At 41.0% G+C, this 16,437-nt stretch overlaps 1 protein-coding gene across 4 annotated transcripts in view; it reads left to right on the top strand.

Annotated features, from left to right (window-relative positions):
* Positions 1–16,437, top strand: part of HPS3 (HPS3 biogenesis of lysosomal organelles complex 2 subunit 1) — a 45,121-nt gene that overhangs the window by 16,408 nt on the left and 12,276 nt on the right. For 3 of the 4 annotated variants that reach the window (XM_036757608.1, XM_036757609.1, XM_036757610.1), the window contains exons 8-13: positions 2,568–2,676; positions 5,420–5,601; positions 9,291–9,471; positions 12,024–12,257; positions 14,827–15,012; positions 15,401–15,589. In XM_036757608.1, coding sequence (XP_036613503.1) covers positions 2,568–2,676; positions 5,420–5,601; positions 9,291–9,471; positions 12,024–12,257; positions 14,827–15,012; positions 15,401–15,589 — 1,081 coding nt within the window. The remainder of the gene's footprint in view (positions 1–2,567; positions 2,677–5,419; positions 5,602–9,290; positions 9,472–12,023; positions 12,258–14,826; positions 15,013–15,400; positions 15,590–16,437) is intronic. The other variant, XM_036757612.1, reaches the window with a different exon arrangement.

The following is a 16,437-nucleotide window of genomic DNA, read 5'->3' as shown; positions in this document are numbered from 1 at the left end:
TTTTAGTCTGAGGATTTTTTTTTCTGTGTATTTAAAAAGGAATTGTGACAATGTATTCCCATTCCTGAACCCATTTATGGACCTCAAATCAAGATATGCGGATCTCCTTCAAAGCTTAATGACCTAGGTGAACTGTGTATTCAAGTCAAATCAAATCAGCAAGCATTTATTAAGCACTTACTATGTGGGGCAGCTAGGTGGTGCAGTGACTAGAGTGCTGGGCCTGTGGTCAGGAAGATCTGAGTTCAAATCCAGCTGCAGTCACTAGCTGTATAACCCTGGGCAAGTCATTTAACTCTGCCTCAGTTTCCTCATCTGTAAAATGAGCTGGAGAAGGAAATGGCAAACGTCTTCAGTATCTTTGCCAAGAGAACCCCAACTTGAGGAGTGCTTGGGGGACTGTTGCTGAAAAGGCACAGAACCTAGAGCTGGAACATCGTGTATGATGATTAGCAAGGACAGCGCCATGTTTCATCGAGTACATAGAAGGGAGTAAGGAAGATCAGAAAGCTAGGAATGGACCAGGCGGTGAAGGTTTTAAAAGGCAAACAGAAGATTCTAGGTTTGATCCTAGAGGCGAGAGGGTGTCACTAGAGATGGTGGAATGGGGAGTCCCAAGGTCAGACCTGTATCTTAGGACGATCAGGTGAAAGCTGAGCAAAGGATGGCCTGGAGAGGGGAGAGACCGGTGACGAGGAGACCAACCAGAAGGCAGTGCTCTGTGGGGGAGGTGACCAGAAGGATGGTGGTGCTCTTGACCATAATAAGGAAGTTGGGTTGAAGGGAGGATTTGGGGGAAAGATAATGGGTTTAATTCTGGACATGTTAAGCTTAAGATATCTACAGGACACACACTTTGAGATATCCAATAGACGCTTGCCTGCCGCATTGACCTCCAGTTAAGCTTTGATGATCTGGTGCTCTGGACATTCTAGCCATGGATTGTCTCATTTCCAAAAGTCCAGCTAGACTGGCCAGCCCTGAACACTTGCCTTGCCCAAGGGGTGCAAGTTAACTGGAATATTACTCCCAGGAAGACACATAGAAAGACCTGTTGGGGGAGACTGCATAGTTCATGGAAAACAAAGTGTGGGATTTTGGAGTACTTTTCACTTTTGCATTCTTCGTACTAATTCTTTTCTGTACCAACGTGGAAAATTAAAAGTTGCCTCTTGTCAGCGAGGGTTTATCTTCTGTAGGCAAAAAGCTGTCAAGATCAGTTAGCCTTAGATAATCTCGCAGCTCGTTTATGCTATATCCTGTATGCAGTTTCTAATATGTAAATGTCTTGTGTAGTTTGTAAGGTTAATTACTTGACGTTGAAACAGCATAGGAGAATTTTACAACTGTCTCTAGAGGACCAAAATTAGGGTTTACATGAAAGCATTCATAGGCAAATTCTTGAATTTAGGAATAGCACTTTTAGGCTAAAGAGAAGACAGTACATACATTCTATTTTTAAACAGTTTTCAGACACTTAGGCCCTGAAAAAAAATACACCGCAATGTTTGCTGCCTCTGCAGCTGACCAATTGTACAGTTGCTTATCTTCATGCTTCTGGCTTAGGAAGCTTCTTCCTGTCTCAGAGCCTTAGTTGCGAGAGAGGAACTGAGTCCTTTGCATGTCTTCAGTTTCAAAATGTAATGTGAAGAGTAAGAGGTTTTTTTTTAAACAATTTGGAGAAGTCAGAAATAATTCATTTAACAGTGGACATTGGAATTACAAAAGTCTAGAATCAATCACTTAAGCATTTATTAGATGCCTACTATGTGCTAGGCACTAAAATAAATCCCTGCTTTCAAGGAGTTTACTTTCTGTCAGTGCTTAGCACAGTGCACGTAGTAGGCCTTTAATAAATGTTTATTGAGTAATTGGATGATTGATTGTATCAAATGAGACCAAATGTAGGCATATGAGTGTATGCCAAATAAATATAAAGAGAAAAATATAAAATAACTATTATAGGAATATCTTTGTGCTAAAGGTCATGTTTGAGCTGTCTTGAAGGGAGAGAGGAATGCCAAGAGGCAGAAGTGAGGAGTCATTGTGGACGTCTGGAGCCAAGAAAGGGGACAGGAGTTCAGAGTGCTATGAATGACAAGTAGAGAGAAGGCCAGTTTGGTCGGATTGTCAAGGGCAAGTAGGGGACTGAAGTATTAAGTGCTTTTTGTACGTTATCTCTTTTGTTCCTTACCACAACTCTGTTAAAGAGTGCAGTTGTGATTTTTTCATTAAAAAAAATTATTGATATCTTCTGTTGTGCACTTCTTCAGAGGACAGCAGCTATCATTCCCATGTTATAGATGAGGCCAAGTGACTTGCCCATGGTCACAGAGCTAGTAATGGTCATTCCAAGTCTTCCTGATTCTAGGCAAATCCAGCATTTAAATCTACTACAGTGTAGCCCAACTTAAAATAGAAAATTCACTTATTTGCAAAAAAATTTATTATTATCTATAAACTATTGTTAGACTTATTGGTAAGAATTTATTTTTAAGCCTCTTCCAATAGCCATTTGTAAAAATAAAATATTTGATATCCATTTAAATCTGGTTACTTGCTTTCAGCTCCAGAAAAGATGGCAGTGTTAAACTCAAGACGCCTTTTGCAATGGAAGCTGGGTGGAATTTATATATTGTGAATACAGTTTCTACTGTGCAACTCTACAAAGAAATGGTATGTTTGGGGCTACCAGTTCTCGTTGATAGTATTAGTGATCAATGTCCATTTGCATATTAAAATGCCACAGACAACTAGTCTCTAGGTTTTTATGAGAAACTCTTTTCTGCCACATGGGCCTTGCCTCCCCAGTAGATTCCTTAAAGGTAGGTAGCTCTCTTCTCTCTACCTTCTGTTTTTTTCTGGAGCCTTCGTGAACACTATTCCATTTATTGGCCAATCCCCCTTTTCACCTTTATACTTCTAAGAGGAAAAGTGGCCATTCTAGCCTTGGTCTCTATACAACTGGGTGTAAGCTTAGCATTTTCCTTCAGAAGAAAGGACCTAGAATGTAAGAGCTGAAAAAAAACTTAGACATCATTTAGTTTAATGACTTATTTTCTTCAAAGAATTGAAGGATTGTCCCGGGGAGTTGGTCCTTAGGAGGCAGTCTGGTGTGATGGAGAAAGCACTGAACTTGAATCACAAGGCTTTGAGGTCACATCCTGACTTGGTCACTTACTGTTGCTGTGAACATGGGCAGTGCACTGACTTAAATTCCCTGGAGGGTCTTCATTTGAGAGATGAAGATGAGAGAGTTGCAGGCTGGGATTAGAGCAAGGCTTCTTAACCTTTTTTTTTATGGGGTGGTCCCCTTTGGTAGTCTGGCGAAATCAATGGACCCCTTTTCAGAATAATGTTTTAAATGCATAAAATTGAATACAGGGGACTAGAAGAGAAACCAGTTATAATGAAATGCAGTTAACAAAATATTTTTAAAAACAAGCTCATGGAAGCCCTAGGTTAAGAACCCCAGAACTCAATTAACTCTAACATTCTTTGCAGTTCTAACCTCTCCTCCGGGTGAATGAATGAAAAAGCATTTATTAAGTGATTGCTAGGTACCAAGTGCATAGTCTCTATGATTCTATGGTCTCTGCTGTGGGTAGGAACAGGAAATGAAAATTTCTAGGAGAACTAAAGAGGAGGAATGATTATATTATATATTATATTACATTCCACTTAGACTATAATACTAGTAGTAATAACAGTGACTAGTACTATATAGTTTTTAAGATTTAAAAGTACTTAAAAATATCTTGTTTTATCCCCATAACAACCCTGGGAGAAAAGGGATGTTATTATCCCCATTTTACAGGTGAGGAAACTAAGGCAGACAGAAGCTAAGTGGCTTGCCCAGGGTCATGCAGCTGAATGTGTGTCTGAGGTCACGTTTGAATTAAGGTCTTCTGAGTCCAGGACCAGTGATCTATGCACTTCACCATCACTTCACCACAACCACCCAATCATGATCCACCCTCCTATCATAGGTCCACAATCTACCAAGAGCCATAGTACTTCAGAATCAGTTTTACCTTTTGTGTCTCATTAATTTTCTTTTGTTCCTAAGTAGAAATATTGGGACTCTATCTAAGATGGTGGTCTGAAGGGGCAGGGTGGTCTTTTGGGTTAACTTTTAGAAACTAGTGAAAAACCTTCCTGTTTTCTCAGCTCTTTTTATGAAGCTTGTACTTAGCTTAGGGGAGACTTTTATAAATACAAATAGTAGGACTTTGGTACCAATGTGGAGAAAGATCATTCTGGATTAGAAAATACTAGATTATAGAATAATGTTGAAAGAATCGAAATGTTGCTGCTTTCAAGTGAATGACTGTCAGTATTCTTCTACAAAATAAGTTCATTTTAATAAATAGATGTGGATTATTTTGATTAGCCCATTAATTCTTGATACATGAAATAATTTTATGAGTTGTACTTATAAAGTACATGAAAATTTCAGTAGACTTTATTTTTACCCTTCTCAATCTCATTTGACACTGAAAATTGAAATCTTATTTGGTTGTTGAAAACTAACAATTTTCATGGCTAGTGTAGAGGTAACCTTTAGTTTCAGACTGTCAGAATGATTGTATTTTTTCCCCATTTTTTTCCTTTTAAAACAATCAATCAATGATTTCTTTTGTTTTTACATCACCTTAATTTCTTTGAAAGTCTCTCCTCTATTCTTTGTTATGATCCCTTTTAACAGGGATTACATTTTAAATCCCTCTTAATCCCTCTTCTTTATTCCTCTGCATTTTTAGCCTTTGTTATAATTCATTATAACAAAGAATAAAAAATATTTTAAAAGCAGCTCATCAAAATTATCAGATGTGTCAACTAAATCTGCCAGTATATATTTTGTTCTATACTTAGTCCCCCACCTTTCCCGCCACAACAAAATAAAGAAAAGAAGGGAGGTGTAGTCTCATTTCTTTATCAGAGCTAAGTTCAGTTATTATAATTACAAAGCATTCATTTTCACTTTTTTTATTGGTTCTTCTGATAAACATTGTCAGACTTGTGTGTATTCTTTTCTGGTTCTGTTTACTTCTCTTTGCATCAGTTCATATAATTCTTCCCATACTTCTCTGAAGGATGATTGAACATTTCACAAGATAAGAATATGTACTATTAACAATAATTGCTACTCAGTTAAAAGAGAATGTTACTATCTCATCATGCGTAAAACTAACCTTGTTAAGCCTATAGCAAAATCTTACTAATACGTGACGTCTTATCACAAATTCCTAATGAGGAGAGTCTGGATTACCGACATTTTCCTATTAAAATTGAATTTTAATTGACTGGAAAATTTAGATTTTCTTTCTCTTACGTTGGATAGTTTGAAGAGCGGTTCGGGTTCATGGGGTTGGTTTTTCCCAGTAGCTGTCATGACCCACCTGTCCCCCTGTTCTAGGTAGATTACAGTAAGACCTACAAGAATGTGAGAACTCAGAGCTGCATCCATCTCCTCAGTGAGGCCCACCTGTTAGTGAGAGCTGCTCTGATGGACCCCTCTCTCACTGAACCCAGAGAGAAAGAGGAACTCTTGGAAGCTTTCAGAGAAAGCTGTGGGCACCTTGGAGACTGTTACAGCAGGTTGGTGACTTGTGGCAGGAAGATGCCGTCTGGGAACCATGGGAGTAGGCGAGGGGCTCTCTTACTGCCATGGAGACTTTATAGGTTTGGGAGCTGGTGGGGGAGAGTCTGGTCGAAGGAAGGGTGTACTCAGTTGTGAGCTTTGCAGGTCATACCCTTGATCTTTGAGGTTCCTCTATGAGGGGTAGGCTCCCTTCTCTCCCCACCCTTCCCCCAAAAGCCAAAAAAAAAAAAAACAACAATAACAATAGGGGAAAGCCCCTGGGACAGTTTGGTGGCCTGAAAAGAGATCAAACCAACGGATACAATTACATCATACAGTGTTGGGGGGGCAGGACTCACACCTACTTAAATCAAATTATAGTAGGCTTTTCTGTTGTATTTGAGGGCATTTCATGACCCATGTGACATGATATGACTGAATCAATTAACAAGTATTTATTAAGCTCCTAGTAATTGGAAGGTGCTGTGCTAAGCATGGGAGGGGGGCATGCAGGTACAAAATATGAGACTTAAGGGGAATTTTCCATCTAGCTGGGGAGATAAAAAGTATATATTTTAATGTATACAGGATGAATAGGAATAAGTATAAAGTAGTGAGGGCAGGAGGGAAGGCTACATGTAGAAGATGACTCTTGAGAGGCATCCTTAAGAAAGAGAGAGATTCTGTGAAGTGGAGATGAGCAGGAAGGAGTACTTTTTAGGCACGGGGGACAAGCAGGAAAAAGCTCAGAAATGAGAGATGGAGTCATGTGGGGAACAGAGAAGACAGGTTTGGATCACACAGTGTGGTAGGGGGAGTAACATGTAATGAGGTTGGAAAGATGGGTTAGAACTAGGTTATAAAGTCAGGTTAAAAGCCAAACAAAGGAGTTTATATTTGATCCTAGGGACCCAGCTGAGTTTATTGAGTAGAGGAGTGACATGGTGAGATAAGCACTTAAGGAAAATCATTATGACAGCAGCATGGAAGATGGATTGATAGCTGTGAGCCATGCTCAAAAACTGGTCTCATTAGTGTCTCGTGGACCTGTGTTCTCATCAGTATGGTATTCCCTCCAGCAGTGCAGTCCTCAGCCCATCCATGCCTGCTGTCTTGTGTGTTCATATCCTCCTGTGAGTTTTTGTTCTTTGAAATTCACTGAATTAAAGTTTTCCACCCAGTCCAGAGGATGGTGGCTGTTGTATACTGACTCCTTTTCCAGAGAGCTCCGCGCCTGCTCACTTCCTTCTGTTTCTCTCTAATTCCTGCTCTTGCACTGGGGACTCTACCATCCATTTTAATCGTCCTTCAAGCTCCCTGGCCTCATAATTCCTCAGTTCTCTTAATTGCTTCCCTCCACCGCAGTCCAGTGCAGGGGTTGCCACACCTCGCATCTCACTGTTTCTCACATACTCCATAAATCAAAAATTGACATTCTGACCACAGCCTCTGGTTCTTCCATCTCCTCATGTGCCTTTTCAACCTCTTCTTTAGCCTCATTGTGACCTCTGATCCTTCTCCCTCAGTGCATTCTCAGACCAGTCTCTTGACTTCACTTTCCGCCCTTTCCAGTCTTGACCTTCTTATGGGTCCATTCAGCTCCATGCTCTCCTGTCCTCCTGAATCCCTCGCCTTATCGGTTTGCCCCTCATCCGTTGCCACACCTCAGCCCTCCATTACTCTCATCTTCAGCTTTCCCCCACTCACATACTGCCTGACAGAAGAGCTGGAGGGGCTGAGTACATTCTATAAATTCATGTCAGTGATTCTTGTTAGTTAATGTTCTACAACCTCAGCTGGGCCCTAATTGCACTAAGGCAGGTCTTTCGTTTTACCCTAATTGATTGGTCTCCATAAAAGCTATTCCAAATCCTCTCCTCTTCCTCAGGCCTCCTGCATCTCCTGCACCCTCCCCTTCCTCAGACAAGGAACCCACCTCTTAATTTACTGAGCGAATCGGGGTCAATTGACACAAGCTCTCTCTTCTCCCCATCTCTTCATTTCAAAACCCATTGACATCTCCTCTCCCATGATCTTTGACAATGAGATGGCCCTTCTGCTCGCCAGGATGGCTCTTCTCGTGAGCTCTTGACCTCATCCTTTCTCATCTCCTCCAGCAGATTGCACCCTCCAGCATCTCCTGTCACTTTTTAATCCTCACCTCTTTCTCCCCACTGGTTTTTCCCACTACCTCCAGACATGCTCAAGCCTCCCTCATTTATTGAAAGCTTTCACTGGACTCTACCATCCCCTCAAGGTGTTATCTGATAATTTTTTTTCTTTCTCAGCCAAATTCCCAGAAAAAGCTGTCTCTCCTGGTTTCTGCTTCTCCCCTCACTCCTCACCTCTTTATAATCTGGCTTTGAGCCACACTACTCAACCCAAACTACTCTCTCTAGTTACCGTTGTTCTCTGGATTGCCAAATCTAATGGTCTTTCTTAGTCTTCATCTTTCTCAGTTTATCTGCTCTGTTGGGCCACTTTCCCATGACTGAACTCTCTCCTGGTTCTCCTCCTACCTGCCTATTGCTTCTCGGTCCCCTTTGTTGACTCACCATCCATATGATGACAGCGAGGTGGTGCAGCTTTTGGCCCTGGAGTCAGGAAGACCTGAGTTTAAATATGGCCTCAGTCGCTTACTAGCTATGCAACCCTGGGCAAGTCCTTTACCATGTTTGCCTCAGTTTTTTCATCAGTAAAATGAGCTGGAGAAGCACAGATCTGACTGTGCCGGTCTCCTCAATAAACTCCCCTGGCACCCTATTTCCTTTATGGTTCTAAACTCCTCTGTTGAATTTTTAAAGTCCTTCACGACCTTTCCCCCGCCTGCCTTTTTAGCCTCGTGGTCTCCTCACTACTGGACTCTGTGATCCAGTCTGGTTTTCTCACCGTTCCTCACATACAACACTCCATCTCCTCCAACCACGTCCTAGCACTGGCCATTTCTCTGCTCCTGGAAAGCACCCCCTCCTCTGACTTCCACCTTCCTTCCACGGAGCTCGAGCACCGCTTTCTAAATAAAGCCTTTCCTCATTCCCACCACTTATGAGTGCCTGCCCTCCCTCCCAAATGACACCGTGTTTGATGACTTAATATTCCGTTACAATGGAAGGTCATTGCCAGTAGGGTGGTTTCCTTCATTGTATTGTATTGCCAGCACCTAGCACAGCTCCTGGAAATATAGTGCTTAATATAAATATACAATGTCAATTATATATAATAAATATAAAAGGAAATGTAGGTGCTTAATAAATGCTTGTTGGTTGACTGATAAATTCTCCACACAAGGTCCACCCAACTTACCTGGGGTCTTTCTCATCTTCTGTTGGCATCACTAGACTGTCAATGGGTCATCCCTTGCTTGAGTCATACAGCCAGCCCAGCTACATTTTTGTTCATACATTTCATGCTATGTTTGTTAAACAAATCTGTGCAATCATGAACCATCCTATAATTTTAACATTTGCATTACAAGCAAACCCAAAGCAAAATAAGATGTTTGACTTATGCGTTACAGAAATATGTTGAAAGCTCCTTTATACCAACTAATAGGTGTATAGAGTAAAAGCAATTCTGCGGGTCTTCTAGAAAAAGCCACCTGTCCTATTACTGTTCGTGCTTAAGACTTCTAAGATGCTGGGAATTTGATGTTCTTCATTCATTTCTTCATTCATTCATTCATTCATGACGTGTTTTTTTCATTTAGGCTTGATACCCAGTATTCTCATCTGGCCCTGCCTTATTATAAGATGTCTGGTTTATCTATGACTGAGGTCTTAACTAGGATAGACTCGGTGGTAGAAGATGGATCACAGAACCCCGGGAGAGGTTTACTTTTCTATATAAACCATTCCCTTTATGAGAATATGGATGAAGAATTAAGTGAAGTAAATATGCTTTTCTGTTTATTTGTATTATGTTTATTCCCCATTTCCATCTAGGCATCTGGGTGTGCAGCACATAGAGTGCTAGCCTTGGAGTCAGGAAGACCTGATTTTAGATCCTGCATTAATGATTAAAGAACTTTGCAGACGTGGAAAAACTTAGTATTAGCTATTATTATTTAGTTTTATCACTTAACCTCTTAGCCTCCCAGTCACCTATCAGCGGATGATTGCTGGTCTGCGTTGTTTTGAAGGAAGATTCCACACTGGAATTTCCTTCTCTACATCAAAGAAATCATAAGTCTAAACCAAAAAAATTTTTTTTGATATAATAATTCAGCAAAATTTCAAAATAATTCTGTTCTTTTTAGAGTCATATTAGCTTTTTTGATGGGGAAGAATAGCAGATATTTTCTTTTCTCCTCCATCAATTATAGAATCACAGAATTAAAGTGTTAGAAAGGCTCACCTCACCCTACCCCGTCATTTCCAGATGAAGAAACTGAAGCACAGATTGGTTAAATGACTTTCCCAGTATTACAAAGATTGTGGCAGAACCCAGGACTTCTAAAACCCAAAGTGATGCATCCCCCACACCAGGGCTGCCATGTTCCCCAGAAAGCTTGTCTTGGAGGCTGCCTTCAATAGAAGGCAGCGGCCAGAATTTGGTACCTGTGAAACCCTGGCCCAATGAACTTCTTGGGACTGGTTCATTTAGGATTCTTCTTAGAAAGCATGCCAAGTAGAGTCTGAGAGACTATTTTTTTTTTTTAAAGTTTGGCCCAATTGAACATTTTTCATCAAAAGTTATCACATGGTTTGTCTGTAGGTATATGTGGATATTCACACATATGTGTGTGTTTATATTATATATGATATGTGCATATATTATGTATGCATATGCTCATGCATGTATTATGTGTGTGAGTCTATCGTAATATTATTGTCTTGCATTTTCATTGGTGTTGGGGACTCCCAGTGTGGAAGCTCCTTCATTGACAAACATTTGCGACTGATGCCTGGGGCAATGGGGGGTTGAGTGAAGTGCCGTTGGTCACCCAATCACTCTTATCAGAAGCAGGGCTTGGGCCTCTGGTGTTTATTACCAAATTATAATTTTGTAGCATAGGATTTTGCAATTAAAATTTCCACCCTTCATGAAATTATACTGAAAGGAGAGCTGCTGGCATCTACTTGTGATTATATAATTACTACTTGCCCCCTCATTCCGTCCTCGTTACTTAAGAGCAATTCAAGGCTGACACATTTAGCCAGAATATCATGAGCACCTCATTGGATCATAGATTTCAGGTTGGGGAAGGATGTTAAAATTTAATCAGGTTCAGCCTGATTTTAAGGATGAGGAGACTAAAGTCCTCAGAGGTTGATACCTTGGGCCCTAGGTGGTTTGTGGTGGTTTTTTTAAGTGTAGACCTGGGCTATCGTACATGTGGGGACCTCTAGTATGGAAACTATCTTCACAAATACAGCAGCTTATCTGTAATTTACATGCTAAAAAGTGGCCTGGGCGCTTTGAATCTCGGGCATTTGCCTAAGGTCAGGTAGCTGGTATGGCTCAGAGGCAGTCAGCTCCCGAGTCACCACAACCACTGCTGCTCATGTTGGTGCTAACAGAACCGAGGCTGACTTGACTACTTTGTGTGTACTCGGATTTATTAACATTATATTCATGCTGCATTTTTTATAGGGATTTGTCTCCCCATTAGAGCATAACTTCTGTTGCAAGGAGAGATGATTTCATTCTTTGTATTTGTATCTCCAGCACCTAACATAGTGCCCGGCCCATAGTAGGCACTTGATAAATACATACACATGCTATAACTATGGGGGGCACTTAAATTTGTTGATTGATATAATCACAGTAGATGCTTCATAAATATGTTTATTGATTAATATACCCATAGCAAGCACTTATTAAATACTTTATTATTATAACCATAGTAGGTTCTTGTTTATTGGTACACCCCTAGTAGGCACTTATTAAATACTTGTTTATTGATTATTATAAACAGCAGGTACTTAGTTAATGAATATATTTTTATAGATTGATGTGCCCATAGTAGGCACTTACTAAATATTTGTTTATTGATGAATATTAACCATAGTGGATGTTTAATAAATATATATTTATAGATTGATGTGTCAATAGTAGGTACTTATTAAATACTTGTTTATTGATTAATATAACCATAGTAGGCACTTAGTGGTTGTTTATTGATTCACATAAACATAATGGATGCTTAATGTATACTTGATTATTAATTGATATAACCATAGTAGGTGCCTAATGAATATCTGTTTATCGATTGCTATAACCATAGTAGGTGCTTTAATAAGTACATGTTTATTTATTGATATAACCATAAGTACTTAATAAATACATGTTTATTGATTGATATGCCCACAGTAGGTGCTAAATAAATACCTATTTATCTGTTGATAAAACTTTTCATTTATTGATTTGTACCTGTCTTTTTTTGCTGACTTTATCTCATGCTGATGTCTGCCATTTTATTTCTTTCCATCCACTATAGGAATTAGCAGCAAAAGTGAGCCAGATATTTAGTGTTGTAGAGCCCAAACAGCTACCCCATGCTCTCTGCAGCCCGTGCATGAAGAATATAGATCCTTTAATTGCCGTGAACTACTTGAAAAAGCTGAATACATCTGGATTGTCTTCTGTCTTGGTGACCTTGACCCAAGCAGCGATGGCTCTGAAAATGGGTGACCTGAACACAATCAAGAATGAGATGAAGTGCTATTCGGAGGTAAGGGGCATGGCGAGGTAATTCTGTCTTGTGAACGTGGCAGAGTATAGGATCTAATGTTGGCTCCCTGATCATTGCAAATAATGAGTCCTCTAGAGCGGTCCCATTACTAGATTTCACACCACTTGTTTCCATTGGGCTGTAACCACTTACTGGATTTTACATAATCATAAATTTGAATAGTGTGAATTTGAATACAACCACTTCATGGGATTCATTATTCACATTAATCAGGACCCAGCCATATTAAACACCTATTTGGTTTCTAATGCAGATTAAAAATACCAAAAGAACAAAACCAGAATCATTAGCATTTAGAGACAAGTGATGTTAGAAGCCACCTTGGCTAATTCTCTCATTTTAGAGATGACAGGTGAGGCCAAAAAAGTGAAGTGATTTATGGTACCTAGAGTTCTGGCCTTGGATGCAGGCATACCTGGGCTTCAAGCCTGCCTCTGACACTTAGCTGTGTGATCTTGGACAAACCACTTAAAGTATCTGAGTCTGAATTCCCTCATCTGTAAAACTAGTGAATAATACCCATAGCACCTACTTTTCAGGCCAAATGAGATAATGTATATAAAGGGCTTTGCAAATGTTAGATCAATCTGTATCAGTGTCAGTTATTATCATTATTTTTATCTAAGACCACAAGGTGGAGTAAGTTGCAATGTCAGGATTTGAACTTCTGTCTTTAAGGAACTTACTGTCTATTTGAGGGTGAAGTGGTTAAGACATAGTGTATGCTAATAAGCCTAATATCACCAGGTGGAGTCTGACAGAGACCGAAAAGAAATTTGAGGAAGAAGAGGCTTTTAGCTGAGCAGGAGAAGGGCCGAGTGAGGGCAGGTCAGGGAAGGCTCTCCCAGGAAGTGAAGGTATTCTTTGAGAGAGAGGGGAGGCAGAAGTGTTTTCCAGGCATGGGGGGTTAGCCCAGCAAACACAAGGTAGGTGGGCTGTTCGTTGCTGTGTATGAGGAATGGCAAGAAGGCCAACCTTAGAGTTTGTGCAAAGGGAAAAGTCAGTAGTCTGGTGGAAAGGTAGGCTTGGGATCAGCTAGTGGAGGCTTTTAAAAGTCACACAGAGGAGTTGATGTTTGATCCCAGAGGCAGTAGGGAGCCACTGGAGTTTATTGAATTTGGGATCAGGACACGGTCATTTTCATGCTTAAGGAAAATCATGTTGGCAGCTATGTGTGGAAGGATGGATGGAAGACTTGAGGCAGGGAGGTGATCACAGTGACCCAGGGGAGAAGTGATGACGATCCGGACCAAGGCAATCCCGGTGTGAATAGTGAACAGGGAGGGGACAGACAGACACAAAGGGAAAAATGGCAAGATTTGTTCCTGATGCATGTGAGGTAAGGATTTGAGGGCAATGCTGAGGTTGCAGACCTAAGAAGAGATCATGGGCCTTTTACAAGAAAGAAGAGATTTTGGAAGAAAAAGAGTAAGTTTAAGAGGAAAAGATAATGAATTCTTATTCTCAAATTCAAGATATTTCTAGGATATTAAGTTTGAAATATCCACAGGGCAGTTGGAACTCGAGAGAAACTGAGACTAGATATCTTTTGCATAGAGATGATAATTAAATCCACAGTAGAAATAAATAGCAAGTATTAGAGAAAAAGCTGTAGAATAGATAACTAATGCTTGAATTTTAGGATCAAAATGTGTTTGACACTTTCCTCTTTTAGGGGGTATGGGTGGGAAGAGGATGGAGAGTGCTGCATATGCTCTCAGATGTCGGAGTGGCCTTGGTCATTTTTGCTTTGTGACAAGGGATGGCATCAAGAATGTGTGGGTGTGTATATACATGTACATACATACGTGTATATATATATGTGTGTGTGTGTATATATATATATACACACACACATACATATATACGTGTGTGTATATATGTGTGTGTGTATATATATGTGTGTATATATAAAATATTTTATACACGCACACATACACATATATTTAACTTGTTTGGGACTGAATGTGGTGGCTCATTAGAGCCTCCTGGATGGTACAGTTGATGGATAGATTTGGAGTTCAGAAGATACTAGTTGTGTGACTCTGGATAAGTCACTTAACCTCTATTTGCCTCAGTTTCCTCATCTATAAACTGGGGATAGTGATAGTATCTACCTCCCAGGATCAAATGAGATATTTATAAAATATTTTGCAAACCTCATAACACTATCTAAGTGTTAGCTGCTATAATTAGTAGCAGTAGTAGCAGCAGCAGTAGTGGTAGCAGCGTTGTTAGCATCATCATCACTTTTATATGCCTGTCTATAATCCCTGCTCCGTAATGGGTTGAAGCTGGTAGGGGACAAGCTTGGATGTTCTGAGCTCCAGTGAACTCAGCTGTTCAGTTTTCCACATCTGGCACCATAATGATGAGTCCCTGGGAGCAGGAAGCCACCAGATGGTGTAAGGAGGGGGAGAGTTGCCCAGGTCAGGTCTAGATGGGGAATCCCAGTCTCAAGAAAGAAAATAAAATGTGTCTGGGAGTTTGGAGAGCCTGAATAGGCTAGACTTAGTTTTTCTAACTTGAATTTTTTTCTTCTCTGAAGATGGAGTTAGTGTGTGGCTTTATTTTGGAACCCCGACTGTTGATCCAACAGAAGAAGGGGCAGTTTGTACCGACGGAGTTTGCGGCTCACCTAAAGGAGACTCAGCCAGGGTTGCTTGTGGCCGCCATACTGGGCTTACAGAAAAACAGCAAAATGGAAGCAGAAGAAGCAGATGCCTTCTTCAAGGTCTGTCCTTTGGCAAATGGAGAAAGTCGATGTGTCTTGTCAGAACCTGGGCCAGTGCTGCTGCCTTGGGGAGAAAAAAGGCAGACCACCCAAAGCAGCTTCTTCAGGCATCCCCCACTCTCATAGAAGCCATTTACGACAAGCATGTACATTGGATGGCTCTTGTACCCGAGGAGGGTTTACTAATGCACCCAGGAGTGTGTTTCCAGTGAACATTCCAGTTTCCTTTACTGTTAGGTTGTGTTTGACCTTGTCCTAGTGTGGTTTCCCATTCCCCAGCATGAGATAATCAGTTGGGTGCTTTGGGTGCCTGTGATGCTGCTCCTATAGAAATGAAACTGATGTTTTTGTTTGGGTCTGAGGTGGGATTTACTTTGGTCTTTTCAAGGTGCTTTGCGGCAAGGATGAAGATGTTGTTCCTCAGCTCTTGGTAGACTTCTGGGAAGCCCAGTTGGTAGCATCTGTCCCTGAAATAGTGCTCCAGGAACTTTTCTTCAAGCTTTTATCTCAGTATATCTGGAGACTCTCCCAGAGGCAGCCCCCGGACACCAAACCGCTGAGAAATCCAGAAGACCTGGTAAAATGACTGGGAACACAGGGGGGTACTCTTTGTGGGCTAGAATTAAGCTAAAGTCTCCCAGAGCTGAGTGGTGGAGGATCAGAATTTTCTCTCCTTATCAACTATCTTGTTTAATCCGCAGAAAGCCCAGGAAAAGGATAGAAGCTGCCTTCAGGGGTTAGCTGTCAGGACACCTAGAGCAGCTGTAGTGGCTACTGGAATTTTTCATATTTAGGTCTCCTCCAGGACATTCCCTACAAGGGGTTGGTCCCATGGGAGCCATGGCAACCAGGGAAGGGAACTGACCCAAGAAGAGCCTAGAGGATGAGAGTCCCAGGACACAAGCAGAGGATAGCACTTGGAACGACAGCATCCTGAGAAGCTTGCCTAGGATTCGGAGAGCTCTAGGGGTGGTGCATGAGGCTGTTAGAGTACTGGCCCCGGAGTCAGGAAGACCTGAGTTCAAGTCTGGCTTCCAGCACCCTGGTCAAGTCACTTAACTGTTTGCCTCAGTTTCCTCATTTGTGAAAATGGGGATAATAACCCCTCCCTCCCAAGACAGTTTTGAGAGTCAAATGAGATAATATTTCTGAAGTGTTTTACAAACCTTAAAGTGATTTATTAAATGCTAGCTATAGGGTTTTGTTACCTTAATGGGCTCTGTGCATGTGATGAAGGATGCCCTTCCCTTAAGAGCGAGCCTTTTCCATTGTTTGCAGATTGGGAGAGAGGTCCTTCAGCAGCTGGGGATGCCCATCTCCCCCACCAGAGTTGCCCTGTGTCAGATAATTAGGGTTCTTTGTAAAGTGCTTTGAAGCCATAAGAAACTTTGTAAATGTCAGCTGGGTACTTGGCAACTTTATTGC

This window comes from Trichosurus vulpecula, chromosome 4 (assembly GCF_011100635.1).
Source record: "Trichosurus vulpecula isolate mTriVul1 chromosome 4, mTriVul1.pri, whole genome shotgun sequence".
Lineage (NCBI taxonomy): Eukaryota > Metazoa > Chordata > Mammalia > Diprotodontia > Phalangeridae > Trichosurus > Trichosurus vulpecula.
This window is presented reverse-complemented; position numbering and strand designations above follow the sequence as displayed.